Source organism: Coregonus lavaretus (assembly GCF_964263955.1).
Source record: "Coregonus lavaretus genome assembly, contig: HAP1_SCAFFOLD_731, whole genome shotgun sequence".
NCBI lineage: Eukaryota > Metazoa > Chordata > Actinopteri > Salmoniformes > Salmonidae > Coregonus > Coregonus lavaretus.
The window spans coordinates 150,174-168,587 of record NW_028156703.1 but is presented as its reverse complement, the minus strand read 5'-3'; the positions used below and the strand labels follow the sequence as shown (position 1 = coordinate 168,587).

Below are 18,414 nucleotides of genomic sequence, written 5' to 3'. Positions count from 1 at the left end.
TGACAGGTGTGGCATATCAAGAAGCTGATTAAACAGCATGATCATTACACAGTTGCACCTTGTGCTGGGTGACAATAAAAGGCCACTAAAATGTGCAGTTGTGTCACACAACACAATGCCACAGATTTCTCAAGTTTATAAGCGAGTGTGCAATTGGCATGCTGACTGCAGGAATGTCCACCAGAGCTGTTGCCAGATAATTCAATGTTAATTTCTCTACCATAAGAGGAGATCCAGAGGCCCATTGTCATGCCATTCATCCGCCGCCATCACCTCATGTTTCAGCATGATAATGCACGGCCCCATGTCGCAAGGATATGTACACAATTCCTGGAAGCTGAAAATGTCCCAGTTTTTTTATGGCCTGCATACTCACCAGACATGTTTCCCATTGAGCATGTTTGGGATTCTCTGGATCGACGTGTATGACAGCGTGTTCCAGTTCCCGCCAATATCCAGCAACTTTGCACAGCCATTGAATAGGAGTGGGACAACATTCTACAGGCCACAATCAACAGCCTGATCAACTCTATGCGAAGGAGATGTGTCGCGCTGCATGAGGCAAATGCTGGTCACACCATTTACTGACTGCTTTTCTAATCTCAATTGGGTTGAGATCTGGTGCCTGAGACCGACACACACTTTAAACCCCCTATGCTCCTTTGAGACCCCTCTTTCAAAGTCACTGAGATCTCTTCTTCTAGCCATGGTAGCCAAAACAATTGGCAACTGGGCATTTTTATGCACGACCCTAAGCATGATGGGATGTTAATTGCTTAATTAACTCAGGAACCACATCTGTGTGGAACCACCTGCTTTCAATATACGTTGTATCCCTCATTTACTCAAGTGTTTCCTTTATTTTGGCAGTTACATGTACCTCTTGTGACCTACATTTGCAGGCGCACTAACAATGTAATAACCATACCTATTTTATGGGAAGTAGGCCTACAACAGTTCATACATCCTCAATCTAATGGTTTTTGATGCTGAAACTGGTTGAGGATGTGAGCCTCTAGCTCAAATGCATTTTGGGTAATCTTAGTGGTTCGCGTGGGGAGGGTATGTTCAAGCGCTCGACTTCTGCGTCCTAGTAGTAAATAAACACACAAGCCTTCTTTATCAGTTAACACAATCAGACCTGGCAGCTAGCGAACAGCCGTATTCTGTCTCGTGCTGTGAGCTAATAGCTAAGGGAAGCTAACACATTCTTAAACACGTCGCCGGCGACCCAGATCTGTTGACAATCGGAAAGGAAGCAGATTTGATCCATCATCTAACGGGAAGGAAACGGGGTTGAGTGGAGAGGGAAAATGGACAAGCAGTTTTTTGGAGGAGTTGCCGGTGGAGATAGCACTGCGCAGCCGGGAGTAGCGAATCGAAACAACAAGCCTCGGACGCTTGCCACCTCTGGATCGAAACAGGATAGCTTGGAGACATTGGACAGGTGATATGTTATTTCGTTATCGGTACACAACTGTTACAATGTTACTAGCTACAGTGTTAGGATAATTTACACTGGGCAGTGTCGCGCATAGAAGAGCGAATATCTCTTTCGTAGGCTGCAGGCTAGACAATTGCTTGCCATATGTTACAATGTTATGCTATTTGTGCATTTGCTGTTGGGCGGTGTCGTGGAAATCGTTGTAGAAAAGCTACTTGCTCTTTCCTGCCTGCATGCATTTAGGGACTTGTTTGACATATCTTGTTGTTAGTGTAATTTTCAACGAGAAAGCGACAGTTTAACGTTTTCATTTTCAAAGCGTTACATTGTTCTGCAACATGCATTCGATTATTGTCCCGTGAAACAAAGCATTACATTAATCTGTAGTAGCCTACTGTGTCTCATGTGTATTTCGGCATTCAGCAATGAGCGCGCCAGATGGGCGCGTAGGGATCTGTGCCAAGTGAACACGCCTCAGTTATAAAGCAGTGTCTTTGCCCAGCAGGAATCAGCCTAACCGCGACCTATTTTAGCCCAGAATGTTGCAGACAGGCTTATTTATTGTGACGCAACCTGCTACTGTGTCTGACTGTCTAGCCTATGTCTATGGTATCTCTCCAATAGCCTAATGATTTACAGCTGATAGTAAACCTCTGTCTCTCCCTTGAACCCTCTGGCCCCCTTCCTCTGTCTGTCTCGCTGTTTTCATATCTGTGTTCCCTCTCTCCTTTGAACTCTGTCTCTTCCCCTCCCCCTCATGGCTCTCTCTCTCTTCCTCCTCCTCACTTTCTGTATATCCCCCATGTCTCTGTCACTGTCCCTCCTCCCATCCCTCCTCCAGTCCGACAGGTTCTCATGTAGAGTGGTGTAAGCAGCTGATCGCAGCCACCATCTCCAGCCAGATATCATCTGTACCCCCAGACACTGCATCCGGAGACTGCAAGGTGGGACACATATGCGTGCGCACACACACACAATAACAGGTTTAGACACACTCATCACACAGTTGTGTTTTCTGACTGACAGGTTTGGAGGAGGACAGATCTCCCAAGGGTAAGGTTAATTAACCATAGCAGCAGCAGTGTCTGTGTTTGCTTACACACATCATGTACCTGCGTAGAGGGATTTGGGTAGTCTTTTGCTCTCTTCTTCTACATCAACTGACTCCGTCATGCCAGTCATTCTTCTTCTACTTCAACTGACTCAGTCATGCCAGTCCTCCTTCTTCTTCTACAGCAACTGACTCAGTCATGCCAGTCCTCCTTCTTCTTCTACATCAACTGACTCAGTCATGCCAGTCCTCTTTCTCCTTCTACATCAACTGACTCAGTCATGCCAGTCATTCTTCTTCTTCTACAGCAACTGACTCAGTCATGCCAGTCATTCCAGTCCATTCTAACCAGGGTTTCCCAAACTCAGTCCTGCCCCGCCGGGTGCACGTTTAGGTTTTTGCCCCAGCACTGCACAGCTGATTCAAATAATCAAAGCTTGATGATGAGTTGGTTATTTGAATCAGCTGTGTAGTGCTAGGGGGGACCAAGTCCCTAAAGCATCGTATTACAGTCTGAGGTTTAGAGGTTTTGTATTCAGTGTGTCAATGCTTCTCTCGCCGCCTGTTGCAGCTTTACCTACTGGTGATGTTAGCGTCCACTAGGCTTATCTGTGTGTGTGTGTGTGTGTGTGTGTGGTTGTTGTCTGTAACCCACAGGTGTCCAAGAGGCCTGTTCTGAGGGTAAGATTTAAAGACTGTTGCTGCTTCCACCTGCCAAAAACCCATTTTAATATTAATCGACTATCTTACTACTTGACAACCTGTCAAGGAGTGTGTGGAGTACAGAGCTATGTAGAAAAACGTTTTTTCTTCGTGATGACCTACTACTCTTTCTATGGATGTCTGAAGTTTTCAGCTAATTCTATATGGGCTGTGTAGTAGTTTGTAGGAGCCGCCATGCTGTTTTGACTTTGTCTGTGTATCTATTACTTTCAAGGCTACAGATACTGCGGTCTACAGACTTCAAGGTGTTACTGTGTCCTGTCTACAATGTTGTGTAGCTTTGCTCCCTTCACTTCCTGTTAGAACTCTACTGATTCTAACTTTGAATTTCCCTACAAAGCTCAGCCACCCACACACGCCTCATCTCCTGTCTCTGGAGAGGAGACATTACCTTTTAATTAAACTCTTCTGCCTCTCCTGCATTCTCGCTCTCTTTCTCTCTAGTTCTCTCTCACGTTCTCTCTCTAATTCTCTCTAGTTCTCTCTCTAATTCTCTCTAGTTCTCTCTCCTCCTTCACACTCAAGATAACTTGCAACTGTAACAGAATTAACTCTTCCTATTGTCCTCTCTGCTTCCATGGTTACCATGCCTCTCCCTGGTTAAGGACTCTATGGAAGGGGGACATATTTACCAGGGCAACAGTGACTCTGAGCTTCCCCCCAATGCTTTGGCAAGTCTCTCTCTTCCATCCCGCTCTCCTGCCCCTTATAATATATGCCATTTAGTATAAGATTTTATCCAAAGCGACTTACATGACTGTGCAGACATTTTACGTGTGGGTGGCCCAAGCGGGAATCAAACCCACGATTCACGCTTGAGCCACATAGGGCCTTATGTCTGTTCCTTCTTTCATGCTGCCCCTTCTCCCTTGTCTATACCTCTGTCAATCTCCCCCTTTCTTTTCCCTATCTCTCTGATCCCTCTTTCACTTTTTTTCACTCTCCCAGTGCCTCCCCCTCGCTTCGGCTTGCAGCTCTGTGTAGTGACAGTGAGAAATGGTTCTGCTTAGGACCAGAGGTTCTGTTTAAAGAGTTCTAGATCTCTGAGATGGTTCTGACTGTTCCTTATTGTGGTTCTATTGTTCTATGTTCTAGGCTCCAAGAGACGGAAGCAAGCAGGTCCAGATGGATGAGGTTCCGCTGGTACCGGGAGAGACCATCAAGGCTGTGGGTTAGTAGTACTACTGTCTCGGTCTCGCTCTCGAATCCATCCCCCCCTCTCTCTGTCCAGATCTTTGTCTCCATTTGACTTATTTTCCAGTTTTCTCTCCTTTTCTGTTTTCCTCTCTCTCTTTTCTTTAGCCTAGTACGACAGCAGCTGTAGTTGTTGACATGTTTTAGACTTGCATTCCTAATTTGTTTCACTTGAAGAGCAACATCACACTGTTTCCTGTTCTTCCACTAAACACTGTTTCAACACTGTTGTTTCTTTATTGGTTTGTTTGTCCCCTCAGCCAAGGATGTGATGTACATCTGTCCCTTCACGGGCTTGGTGACCGGAACCCTCACCAGCACCAACTATAAACTATACTTTATCAGTCTGGAGAGGGTAAGAGCACAGACACACACAGACACACAGACACACAGACACACAGACACAGACACACAGACACACACACACACACAGACACACACACACACACACACACAGAGACACACACAGAGACACACACAGAGACACACACAGAGACACACACAGAGACACACACACACACACACACACACACACACATTTCAAGCTTGACCCTTGTTTGTTTACCCAACTTTTTATTTATTTTTATATGTAAAGTTCCCCATCCTATTCCCGTCTGATTCTCGTACCATTCCTGTCCCATTTCCGTCTAATCCCCATCCCATTTCCGTCTAATCCCCATCCCATTCCCCTCCCATTTCTGTCTGATTCCCAGGATACTCCGTTCATCATGGATGTGAACCTGGGAGCCATCAGCCGTCTAGAGACCATCAGTGTTCAGAGTCATGGAGAGAACACACGGGGCATGGAGATAGTCTGTAAGGTAGGTCAACACACGCACCCTAACCCTAAAGACCATCAGTGTTCAGAGTCATGGAGAGAACACTAGGAGTATGGAGATAGGGTGAAAGAGTTACATTGCACTTGCTACTCAAATACATAATGTATAGCATCAGTATACATAACGTTTTATGTAAGGATATTATGGATTGTGCAAATTGTCCTGTCAGTTATCAATTTGTAATAAAACCTCTCTCCCTCTCTCTCTCCATCAGGACATGCGTAGTCCCAGGTTTGCCTATAAGGAGGATGCCAGCCAACCAGAGATAGTGGAGGTTCTAGCCAAACACACCTTCCCCCTATCAAATGACCTGGTGAGACATGTCAATCACTCTCCTAGCAGCCTAATAGGTGCAGGGATGTCACTCAAAATGGGGCAGGCTCTTAATTAGAATGTATATAGAATCCTTGCATGTTGGTTTGTTCGGAAAACTATCACTCAAGAGGGGGGATCATAACATGGAGTGGGGTCTTAGAATCCTTGCTTGTTGATTGGTTGAGAGACCTGTCACTCACTCTCCCTGGCCTATCCCATTGCAGCCCCTGTTTGCCTTCCTGTATAAGGAGGAGTTTCCTGTGGATGGGTGGAAGGTGTATGACCCCATTGCTGAGTACAAGAGACAGGTAACCACGGAAATGAGAACTTTAGATTGTAAATACAGTTGAAGTCGGAAGTTTACATACACTTAGGTTGGAGTCATTAAACTCGTTTTCAACCACTCCACAAATGTATTGTTAACAAACTATAGTTTTGGCAAGTCGGTTAGGACATCTACTTTGTGCATGACACAAGTAATTTTTCCAACAATTGTTTACAGACAGATAATTTAACTTATAATTCACTGTATCACAATTCCAGTGGGTCAGAAGTTTACATATACTAAGTTAACTGTGCCTTTAAACAGCTTGGAAAATTCCAGAAAATTATGTCATGGCTTTAGAAGCTTCTGATAGGCTAATTGACATCATTTGAGTCAATTGGAGGTGTACCTGTGGATGTATTTCAAGGCTTACCTTCAAACTCAGTGCCTCTTTGCTTGACATCATGGGAAAATCCAAAGAAATCAGCCAAGACCTCAGAAAAAAAAATGGTCTGGTTCATCCTTGGGAGCAATTTCCAAACGCCTGAAGGTACCACGTTCATCTGTACAAACAATAGTACGCAAGTATAAACACCATGGGACCACGCAGCTGTCATACCGCTCGGGAAGGAGACTCGTTCTGTCTCTTAGAGATGAGCGTACTTTGGTGCGAAAAGTGCAAATCAATCCCAGAACAACAGCAAAGGACCTTGTGAAGATGCTGGAGGAAACGGGTACAAAAGTACAGTGGGGAGAACAAGTATTTGATACACTGCCGATATTTGCAGGTTTTCCTTCTTACAAAGCATGTAGAGGTCTGTAATTTTTATCATAGGTACACTTCAACTGTGAGAGACGGAATCTAAAACAAAAATCCAGAAAATCACATTGTATGATTTTTAAGTAATTAATTTGCATTTTATTGCATGACATAAGTATTTGATCACCTACCAACCAGTAAGAATTCCGGCTCTCACAGACCTGTTAGTTTTTCTTTAAGAAGCCCTCCTGTTCTCCACTCATTACCTGTATTAACTGCACCTGTTTGAACTCGGTACCTGTATAAAAGACACCTGTCCACACACTCAATCAAACAGACTCCAACCTCTCCACAATGGCCAAGACCAGAGAGCTGTGTAAGGACATCAGGGATAAAATTGTAGACCTGCACAAGGCTGGGATAGGCTACAGGACAATAGGCAAGCAGCTTGGTGAGAAGGCAACAACTGTTGGCGCAATTATTAGAAAATGGAAGAAGTTCAAGATGACGGTCAATCACCCTCGGTCTGGGGCTCCATGCAAGATCTCACCTCGTGGGGCATCAATGATCATGAGGAAGGTGAGGGATCAGCCCAGAACTACACGGCAGGACCTGGTCAATGAAGCTCAGCTGGTAGAGCACGGCGCTTGTAACGCCAGGGTAGTGGGTTCGATCCCCGGGACCACCCATACACAAAAATGTATGCACACATGACTAAGTCGCTTTGGATAAAAGCGTCTGCTAAATGGCTTATTATTATTATATTATTATCTGTAGAGAGCTGGGACCACAGTCTCAAAGAAAACCATTAGTAACACACTACACCGTCATGGATTAAAATCCTGCAGCGCACACAAGGTCCCCCTGCTCAAGCCAGCGCATGTACAGGCCCTTCTGAAGTTTGCCAATGACCATCTGGATGATCCAGAGGAGGAATGGGAGAAGGTCATGTGGTCTGATGAGACAAAAATAGAGCTTTTTGGTCTAAACTCCACTCGCCGTGTTTGGAGGAAGAAGAAGGATGAGTACAACCCCAAGAACACCATCCCAACTGTGAAGCATGGAGGTGGAAACTTCATTCTTTGGGGATGCTTTTCTGCAAAGGGGACAGGACGACTGCACCGTATTGAGGGGAAGATGGATGGGGCCATGTATCGTGAGATCTTGGCCAACAACCTCCTTCCCTCAGTAAGAGCATTGAAGATGGGTCGTGGCTGAGTCTACCAGCATGACAACGACCCGAAACACACAGCCAGGGCAACTAAGGAGTGGCTCCGTAAGAAGCATCTCAAGGTCCTGGAGTGGCCTAGCCAGTCTCCAGACCTGAACCCAATAGAAAATCTTTGGAGGGAGCTGAAAGTCCGTATTGCCCAGCGACAGCCCCGAAACCTGAAGGATCTGGAGAAGGTCTGTATGGAGGAGTGGGCCAAAATCCCTGCTGCAGTGTGTGCAAACCTGGTCAAGACCTACAGGAAACGTATGATCTCTGTAATTGCAAACAAAGGTTTCTGTACCAAATATTAAGTTCTGCTTTATCAAATACTTATGTCATGCAATAGAAAAATCATACAATGTGATTTTCTGGATTTTTGTTTTAGATTCTGTCTCTCACAGTTGAAGTGTACCTATGAAAAAATGACAGACCTCTACATGCTTTGTAAGTAGGAAAACCTGCAAAATCGGCAGTGTATCAAATACTTGTTCTCCCCACTGTATCTATATCCACAGTAAAACAAGTCCTATATCGACATAACCTGAAAGGCCGCTCAGCAAGGAAGAAGCCACTGCTCCAAATCCGCCATAAAAAAGCCAGACTACGGTTTGCAACTGCACATGGGGACAAAGATCGTACTTTTTTGAGAAATATCCTCTGGTCTGATGAAACAAAAATAGAACTGTTTGGCCATAATGACCATCGTTATGTTTGGAGGAAAAAGGGGGAAACTTGCAAGCCAAAGAACACCATCCCAACCGTGAAGCACGGGGGTGGCAGCATCATGCTGTGGGGGTGCTTTTCTGCAGGAAGGACTTGTGCACGTCACAAAATAGATGGCATCATGAGGAAGGGAAATTGTGTGGTTATATTGAAGCAACATCTCAAGACATCAGTCAGGAAGTTAAAGCTTGGTCGTAAATGGGTCTTAAAATGGACAATGACCCCAAGCATACTTCCAAAGTTGTGGCAAAATGGCTTAAGGACAACAAAGTCAAGGTATAGAACATTTTGTGGGCAGAACTGAAAAAGCGTGTGCGAGCTAGGAGGCCTACAAACCTGACTCAGTTACACCAGCTCTGTCAGGAGGAATGGGCCAAAATTCACCCAACTTATTGTGGGAAACTTGTGGAAGACTACCCAAAACGTTTGACCCAAGTTAAACAATTTAAAGGCAATGCTACCAAATACTAATTGAGTGTATGTAAACTTCTGACCCACTGGGAATGTGATGACAGAAATAAAAGCTGAAATAAATCATTCTCTCTACTATTATTCAGACATTTCACATTCTTAAAATAAAGTGGTGATCCTAACTGACCTAAAACAGGGAATTTTTACTAGGATTAAATGTCAGGAATTGTGAAAAACTGAGTTTAAATATATTTGGCTAAGGTGTATGTTAACTTCCGACTTCAACTGTATGTACTGAATATTAGATAATAGACATGTTCACTTAGATAAGGCAAAGTTGTAGTTTCACTCAAGACCAAAAGGTTTATATCTGTGAAATGTGCAAGATTTGCAAGTGTCTAGATAGTTTATCACTCCTACTCCCTCATCTCCCTCTAGTTCTGTATACTGGGGTAGTTCAGCAGGTGTGTAGAAAGCCTTACTCTGATTCATCCTCTCTCCCACAATCCTTTTGAGGTTAATGTGCATTGATTCTTGAAGTCTTTGAAGTGTTTCATGTAAGACTAACTTATATGAACTGAAAAAAAATGAACTGTTCTTCACTACATTTAGCAGTGCTTGTATTCCTCCTCTCTCCAGGGTCTCCCCAACGAGAGTTGGACCATCAGTAAGATGAACAGTAGTTATGAGGTGTGTGACACCTACCCTGCCCTGGTCGTCATCCCCAGCAGCATCAAGGACGACGACCTCAAACGGGTGGTGTCCTTTAGGGCTAGGCACCGTATACCGGTACGTATCTCTCTCTCTCTCTCTGGGAAAATTACAGGGGAAGTTACCTCCAAAGTTACCAGGCTAAATCAGTGAGGATGGTACTTAAACCCCCGCTAGATGTTATCATGGATCCACCTGGAGAGCCAGACCACTATAGTCTGTAGTGGTAAGCTAACTCACCCCACCCTCTCTCTCTCTCTCTCTCTGCCTCTCTCTCTCTCTCTCTCTCTCTCTCTGTTCTAGGTGTTATCATGGATCCACCCGGAGAGCCAGACCACTATAGTCTGTAGTGGTAAGCTAACTCACCCCACCCTCTCTCTCTCTCTCTGCCTCTCTCTCTCTCTGCTCTAGGTGTTATCATGGATCCACCCGGAGAGCCAGGCCACTATAGTCCGTAGCAGTCAGCCTTTAGTCGGCCCCTCTGACCGGCGCTGTAAGGAGGACGAGCGATACCTCCAGACCATCATGGATGCCAACGCTCAGTCTCACAAACTCACCATCTTCGACGCCCGGCAGAGCAGCGTGGCAGACAACAATAAGGTATAGTTGTCACATCAAGTAGCTACATCGCTGTGTTTTAAGGTGACCGCAAATTGATGGTAAACTGCTTTCACCGTCTCCTTTTTCACGCTCTACTTATTTCCCTTCCACCCCTCCCTCCTTGCGGCCATCCCTCACCCTCTCCCTCCCTCTCTCCCAGGCTAAGGATGGTGGTTATGAGAGTGAGAGTTTCTATCCAAATGTAGAACTCAACTTCCTTGAGATCCCCAACATCCACGTGATGAGAGAGTCACTGAGAAAACTAAAAGAAGTGGTGTACCCTACTATAGATGAGGCTCACTGGCACTCTGCAGTCGACCAGACACACTGGCTAGAGTATATACGGGTAAGGAGGACTCTATCTCTGTGTCTCTCTGTCTCTGTGTTTGTCTCTCTATTTTGCGCACACACACACAACCACACACACACGTATACACAAGGAGGTGGTCTACCCTACCATAGATCTGTCTCACTGTCACTAAATCTCCCCCTAGCTGCTCCTGGCGGGTGCGGTGCGCATAGCTGACAGGCTGGAGTCTGGTAAGACCTCTGTGATGGTCCACTGTAGTGATGGGTGGGACCGGACGGCTCAGCTCACCTCTCTGGCCATGCTGATGTTGGACAGCCACTACCGCACCCTGAGGGGATTCCAGGTGGGTAGGATGGATGGATGGAGGGAAGGAGGGAGGAAGAGAAGGGGTAAAGGCTGTCTGTATACCAGTTGTCGCAGTGACAGCTTGAACATTCTATTGTCGTCCGACATCAACATTGTCCTTGTCATTATGAAAAGTATAAACACACAAACGTCATCAACAGCCTGGTGGTCCAAATAGCATACCTGCTGTATTTTAACACTAATAAACTGTTTTACTAACTAAATTCAATTTTAATCTAGCAAGCCAGGCAACCAAAAGCAACTTTCTAAACAATGTTTTGGTTAGTTTCTTAGCTAGCTAATAATGACCAGAGCCTAGCTGTCAACGTCTTAACTTGAGCTACTTTTTATTCATTATTACAGGAAGAAAAATCACAAGATCATTATAACTTGCCTTGCAATGCTTTGTTGCTGGTAACCATGACAACTGACGCTGCGACAGGGTTAAAGTTGAACTTTTTTTATATGTCTGCGACAGTCGCAGCAACGATCTACAGACATTAAATGACATGTTGTTTTGACCAGCGACACTTGTCGCATCCTAATTGTCTACAGACATGTCGTTAGACAAAGTATAAACCGGCCTTGGGGGGGAAGGGAGGTTTGGTCTCTGTCATCGGGTTCTGTAAAGTACGAGAGCTGTGTCTCCTCAGGTGCTGCTGGAGAAGGAGTGGATCAGCTTCGGACACAAGTTTGCCGCGGTGAGGATTGTGTGTTTATATGGTTTCCTGTGTTTGTTTTTATACAGGTGGCTCTTTGTGTGCGTGTGTTCCTGTGTATAATAACCTGTGTGTTTATATGGTTTCCTGTGTATTTTGTGGCTCTTTGTGTGTGTGTGTTCCTGTGTATAATAACCTGTATGTTTTTCAGCGTGTGGGTCATGGGGATGATAACCATGCCAACTCAGAGAGATCGCCTCTCTTTATCCAGTTTATAGACTGTGTCTGGCAGATAAATAGACAGGTGAGTGCCAACCTGCTACACGCACACACACACACACACATCTGTTGAGATTTCCCTGACACACACATCTGTTGAGATTTCCCTGACACACACATCTGTTGAGATTTCCCTGACACACACACATGTAATTGTGTAGTTACACTGTGTCTTTATTTGTTCCTAGTTCCCTGCAGCGTTTGAGTTTAATGAGTTGTTCCTGATAACCATTCTGGACCACCTCTATAGTTGTCTGTTTGGTACGTTCCTCTACAACAGCGAACAGGAGAGAGTGGCCAAGGTACGGACCATTTCTTTACTGACGGGGGTGGGAGGCTGGGTCACCTAGTCACAATGAGTTAAAGTTCTCATCTGGTCTCTTACTGTAAAGCTTTGTGGGGAATGTTGATTAACTCGTGCCTGTCTGTCTCTTTCTCTTGTTGTTGTTGTTCTTCTTCTTCTCAACAGGAAGTCCAGACTAAGACAGTTTCTCTATGGTCCTATATCAACAGTCAACCAGAGGACTTCACCAACCCGTTCTATGTGGACTATGAGCACCACGTCTTGTACCCTCTAGCTAGCGTCAGACACCTGGAGCTGTGGACCGGGTACTACGTACGATGGAACCCCCGTATGAGGCCACAGGTAGGGGTGGGTTGTGGAGGGGGTGGTAGTGTGTTTTTTTGAAGGAAGGAAACTTTCTAACTATTCATCTCTCCCCATCAGATGCCGGTGCACCAGAACCTGAAGGAGTTGTTGTTCCTGAGAGCAGAGTTACAGAGGAAGGTAGAGGAGTTGGAGAGAGAAGCATCTTCATCACGCGGCTCTCTCTCTTCTTCATCAGAACACACATCATCACCCTCACACAGCGGGGGCACGCCCCTACACACCATTGTCTAATACAGTACACACACACACCACCGTCTGATACACACACACACCTGAATGCAGTACCCAACACAGAACTGGACACAGACATGTAATCACTTGTTTGTTCGTCTTCGTATTCCTGAATCAGTTTTTCAAATCAAGTGTTTTTATCATAAAGAACTAGGAAGAGTTTTACTTGAGAAAATAGGTACACAGTTGTCAAAGTTTCATAATTTTTTTGTATTTAAATAAGAGAAAATAAATGGGGTAATGAAATTGTTGAAAAAGTATTGAGAGAAAGAAAGCACCATAGTATTTTGTGCGTATTTTGTCTAACATAGAATATGTAAATATGAATAGATTGAACTAACATATTTCTACCTACCAAAAGTATTAAACACTTTGCCATTGACAACAGTTTCCAATATTATAAATATGTTAAATATAATTCATAGACGATGTGTAGAAATATGAAATATCAAGTGCACTTTTTTTAAACTAACACATTCGAGTAAGCATGTTATCAACTTGATCATTAAGGACGCGTCCCAAATGGTACCCTATTTACCCTGATCAAAAGTTGTACACTATGTAGGGTGACATTTGGGACACAACCTAAATAAGCTGTCTCACTCTCTCACTACTACTACTGCTACTACTACTTAACCTGATCCAGCTGTGCAATAACTGGTACCTTGTAATATAATGTGTCCCCTCTTCCTGTCCGTCCCTTTTAATGTGCCCTGACTGGAGGTTTACCTTTGTGTATCATGTGTTCCTATCAACACGTTCCATTGAAAGTCTGTGCAGTTTCTTAAAAAAAAAAAAAAAAAATCTTTGCCTTTCTATTCAATGTGTATTTTTTACTTATCCACACTGTTATTGGTCATAGGCTGCGTTTACACAGGCAGCCCAATTCTGATATTTTGCTCAGTTATTGACAAAAGAGCTGATCTGATGAATTAGTAGAAACTATTTAGAATTAGGCTGCCTGTGTAAACTCAACCATGTGTTTCCCCCACCCCCATGTGACTTTCCTGCGATGTTCTTCTACTCTGCTGATGCCAAATCCTTTGTTTTGTGTTTTAACCTTTTACCCAGTAGTGCTTTTGTATTAGGTTGACAATTTCTACTGTTGTTTTTACTCTAAGGCCTAACAAGATGGTAATGGTAGTCAATGGCGATGTTCTCTCAACTCATAGGGCCTTCGTGGACTTTAAGCCAATAAGCTGCAATACTGACCATCCTTTTATCACCTATGGAAAAAAGATAAATATGATTTAATGCTCATCATTTGAATGGCAATAGAATCAAATACCCATATGTGTAAGTGGAAAGAGGTATGTATGTTTTTGCGTTGGTTGACCCTATACCTACGCAATGACCTAACATGAATACAAAGACTCTTGTTGTTGAGTAGCCCTAAGGTTAATTAAGGAAGGTTGAATAAGATTAGCCTAATGTTTGACATGCCTTTCACTGATTGGTTAAGCCTAACTAACCTTTGACCTTTATGTATGTTTTCTGCTGTATTATGGTGGTTAACGGTGTAACTGTTTCCTATGTCATGCTTAAATGTTCAACACTGCTGCACCTTCGTTGAATGAGTCTGTGGTAAATGTGATGTTTATTTACTCATAACACTAAGCATTCACCATGTTTATTTTACATGTGTCTGTCGTCTAAGATATTCAAGCATTATGCATTGGTACTTCTGTGGGCGATCAAAATGAATCTAAACCAATTTAGCTAAATATGATTTTCACGGCTCATCGCAAAATAAAAACGTCATACATTGCACTGATACAAAAAAGAAAAACAGTCTTGGGGTTTCTTTTCTAATTTTATTGGGTTTCATTGATTGATCGTATGAATGTCGTCGTTCCACAATGCTGTCTCGCTCACTGGCAATGCAGTGAAATATAGATGTATAGAAAGCTTCAATAGGAATTATCTATGGCCCTTCGTTGACTGTGTTTGCACGCATAGGTATGTGTGTAGTTCAATTGACAGGCACTAGTGAATCAGGCATGAATTCAGTGCATGCAGAATCCATATTGTTAGTACATATCTGAAGTGAATACAGTCGGAATACATAGTTTACATTGATGTCATAAGAGCCCTGTGTTCTAACTGGTCAGTTGGGTTGGAGTGACCGCTAGTGCAACGACTGGATGACTTCACACTAGAATGGGATTAAGAAGGATGAGACATTGATGTCAGTGTATTCAAGTATCTTCAAGAAGTATATCTGCACACAAAACCAAATTGAAGTGTCTGAAATAACACCATATTCCCTAGATACTAGTGAACTACTTTTGAACATAGCCAGCTGTGAATAGAACTGGATTGGAACTGTTATCGTCTCTTATGAATACTTCCTTCCTGGTTTCTCTTATGACATAACAGTCCAATCCTTCTTTTTCTCATCCTAGACGTTACTGGCAGTGTATAAATAGCCTCACATTCACCAACCACTACTCCTGGTCAAACTACACTCCAGTCCCAAATCTGTTATTGCCAACTCCATTGCTGTCATTTTCAAGCCATAAGGAGTTGGCAAAAGAGCAGATGATACAGACTGCCATCCCAATGATAACCCAATGAGGAAAACTTCCAAAGACTACAGCTAAGTATCCAAAAACATGCATTTTATTTCTGTACAGTTCTGTTATAGCCCGTTACCGTCATGTGTAGTAGAGGAGCACCCAAGATTTAAGGAGATCCAACTGCTGATATGTCTGTAACCTTAGTGCCCTGTTACCGTAAACCATATAAACAAAGGTCAACCTCAAAGCCTTAGGACTGCAAACTACTGGGCATGAAGCAGCTCCTAGTTCACAGGCTTTTATACTACTGTAAACCAATCTTTACATCTTCTAAACACTTCTAATTTTCAAATCAGGCAAATCATCCCATACTGCATCCAAGAGGCACCTTAATACCATTCCAAACCATAGTACGCCATAGTATACCGTAGTACCACAGGATGGTACTCATCACACAGGCAAGTCTCACTCACAACTCTGTGCTCTTCAAATTGTCTCATTTCTACCGAGCTTTGTCTGTAAGGATAGGGGGTGGGGGATTCTTAGCTCTAACAGTATGAATCCGTGTTTAAAAAAAGTGAATATTTGTGAGGAATTTCTATGTAATTTTTATTTTGTGATTTTTATGTGATTATGTGCTGTTACTAGCATGTAGGAAGACACTTGTAAGCATTCAATTTGTCCGGAATCGAAGGTCTTCACTTATGTGTTTTCATCATTTTTGTTGGAGCCCAAAACTACCTGACCTGCAATCTTTAAAAAAAAACGTTTTTATTTTATTTTTAAAGGGGTGTCTTCGTCTACTCTGTTTAGTACCAGTGAATGAGTGAAACATTCAACCCAAAGCACAACACCAAGATCCAATATCGTCCAATCTTCAAATCCATCAATGGTACATCTTTGGTGGTTTTTCTGAACATTTTTGCTACGAGCTATCGCAACTGATTTAGAAAGAGTACATTCGGTAAACATCCGTTTAACATTCAGGTTTTTTAGTGTGTAAACACAGCTGTCACGGGAGATGTTTCTTAGTCATAGAAATATAATTTATAGAATGGACACAGGCCCTCAAACCACTGCAATTTGGTTGGTAGTTCCCACACCATTGTTTCATGTGTAGAACACTGAGAAAAGCACTAATAGAATCTGAATTCTATTCATTCTATTCATTGAACATTCCATTCTATTGGTTCTAGTTCTGTGTGTTTAGTATTGCGGGACCCAGCACGAGCGAGCAGGTTATAAGGCATAGAGAGAAGCACCATCAGTATGACAGCAGTGCCATAGGAGAGAGGTTAGCAATGCACACCTGCATCTGGATGACCGGTGAGGAGAGTTAACTACGGTTCTCCAGTTACTCACAGTTAACCCTTTGTAGAGTGGAATTTTTGGACAGTTCTATTGTTCTCAGTGTTCTATTCCAGAATACTACGGTCCTTAGATGTCAACGATTAGAATGAATAAGAACGATTGACAAAGGATGGAATATTCTGTCCATATTTATCAAAGGGTTAACAACAGTTCCTCCAACCTAAATCTTTACCTTATCCATTATAAGTAAGATAATACAACTGATCCTGGTGCAGTTGTTACAGGCGGAGAGTAATCGCAGGTAAGGAGAGTGCTGGAACAGAAGGAGTGGTTCTAGAGCTACGTTTCCAAGGCAACAAGGGAGCCGAACAGAACAGGGTGCAGGTTCCAGTGGGAGTGCATCCCAAATCACACCCTAAAAGTCACTTGGAAGCTATATCTAAAACAATATTTAGATAAGTTGAGCTAAGTAGTTAAGACAAAAGCCACTCTAGTAAACAACGTTACTTTAGAAAGAGTGGGGGAGCAGAGACGCAAAACATTGGAATAAAAAACATACTTAGGAACGAGTGTGTAGATCGTTAGGATACACCGTAATATCAAGGAATACGCTCATACAACAATTAAATAGTAAAAACACAGAAATATGCTCACGCCGCAATTTACAAGCTTCACTTTCCACCCACTAGTCTCCTAATCAGGGTTGGGGCCAATTCCATTTCAAATCAATCAATTCAAAGGAGTGATTTTAAATTCAAATTCATGAATTGAAATGTGCCATTTTTTTATGAAGGATTTTCTTAATTCTTGACATGGAATTTGAATTCGCTTCTTGAATTAACTAAAGTGAATTGAAATGTAATTGACCCCAACCTTTCCTAACAACAAGCAACACCTAGTATAAACACTACCCAAATGACCTAAGATTAACTAACTATGATTTCATATAACAAATAGCTCAATCTGAAGAACTTCAGAAGTCTATGTATGGCCTTACAAAACAAATATCCAGTCTCTATAGAACCACTGAGCGCGTTCCATGCTGACTACATTGCAGACGCATGCCAGATCTGTTTATTCTGTTCCATATCTGCTAAACACGGATTGATATAGCAATCTGATGCCCGAATACGCACTCGCTGACATGGCACGCAACCATTGGTTGATGCAATGCAACGCCTGCAATGTAGACTGGAACGCAACCGCTACGTTACTTCAATATCAAGACGTTAAGTTCAACTAGGCTTCGATTTCACATTTACTTCACTTTCTCTAGCACTGGCATTATCTCAATAAGACAAAACAGATATACAACGTATAAAGACTAGTTAGTATCTTAATCACATTCCCGTTTTCCACACAAGTAGACTTAAAAGGCTACACTGATATTCATACTAGCATACTACTTACAATGCACACCCATTACACAGGTTTGTTCCCTAAGTAGTACGCTAGTGTGGCTATTGGAACAGAGCCTTTGTTCTCTTCTGTTTCTTAAAAACAAACACAAATCATATCATGAACATCATTATCATATCATGAACATTTAAGCAGCAGCAGCTCTGGAGTTAGCAAGTAATCGAGTTCTTCAAATGAACATCGCTTCATAAAAAAAAAATCATTATCCTAAAATTGACACTAAAAGTGCTAGCCTGGTTCCCAGATCTGGTTGTGCTTTTGTCAACTGCATTTCTATCATCGTCAAGCCGTACATATGACTGGCATTACAATGAGTGACAAGGAGTTGGCAAAAAAGCACAAACAGACTGACAACCAGGTGATAAAAATGCAGCTTCTAGACATTAACCTGTGCAAGAAACCACTGCAAAACGCTTTCAAAT

At 43.0% G+C, this 18,414-nt stretch overlaps 1 protein-coding gene across 2 annotated transcripts; it reads left to right on the top strand.

The window, feature by feature from the left end:
• The first annotated feature begins 1,190 nt into the window (after positions 1-1,190).
• On the top strand, positions 1,191-14,492 carry LOC311126067 (phosphatidylinositol-3-phosphate phosphatase MTMR1-like). 2 transcript variants are annotated; one of them, XM_084200089.1, is made up of 18 exons: positions 1,191-1,447; positions 2,286-2,388; positions 2,471-2,497; positions 3,153-3,176; positions 4,314-4,389; positions 4,673-4,767; positions 5,126-5,233; positions 5,466-5,564; positions 5,791-5,874; positions 9,578-9,727; positions 10,061-10,249; positions 10,410-10,595; positions 10,744-10,902; positions 11,558-11,605; positions 11,775-11,867; positions 12,031-12,144; positions 12,312-12,488; positions 12,570-14,492. In XM_084200089.1, the coding sequence occupies exons 1-18, from the start codon at positions 1,314-1,316 to the stop codon at positions 12,741-12,743; spliced, it is 2,040 nt and encodes a 679-aa protein (XP_084056215.1). In that variant the 5' UTR covers positions 1,191-1,313; the 3' UTR covers positions 12,744-14,492. The 2 variants fall into 2 exon arrangements, with proteins under 2 accessions (XP_084056215.1, XP_084056216.1); XM_084200090.1 differs by lacking the exons at positions 2,471-2,497; positions 3,153-3,176.
• Positions 14,493-18,414: the final 3,922 nt, after the last annotated feature.

Excerpts from the sequence above, each read along its gene's own strand:
- LOC311126067 (XM_084200089.1), top strand. The coding sequence starts at position 1,314 with ATGGACAAGCAGTTTTTTGGAGGAGTTGCCGGTGGAGATAGCACTGCG. Across the intron at positions 2,389-2,470 it reads CTGCATCCGGAGACTGCAAG|GTTTGGAGGAGGACAGATCT; the intron begins GTGGGACACATA and ends TCTGACTGACAG. Across the intron at positions 5,234-5,465 it reads GCATGGAGATAGTCTGTAAG|GACATGCGTAGTCCCAGGTT; the intron begins GTAGGTCAACAC and ends TCTCTCCATCAG.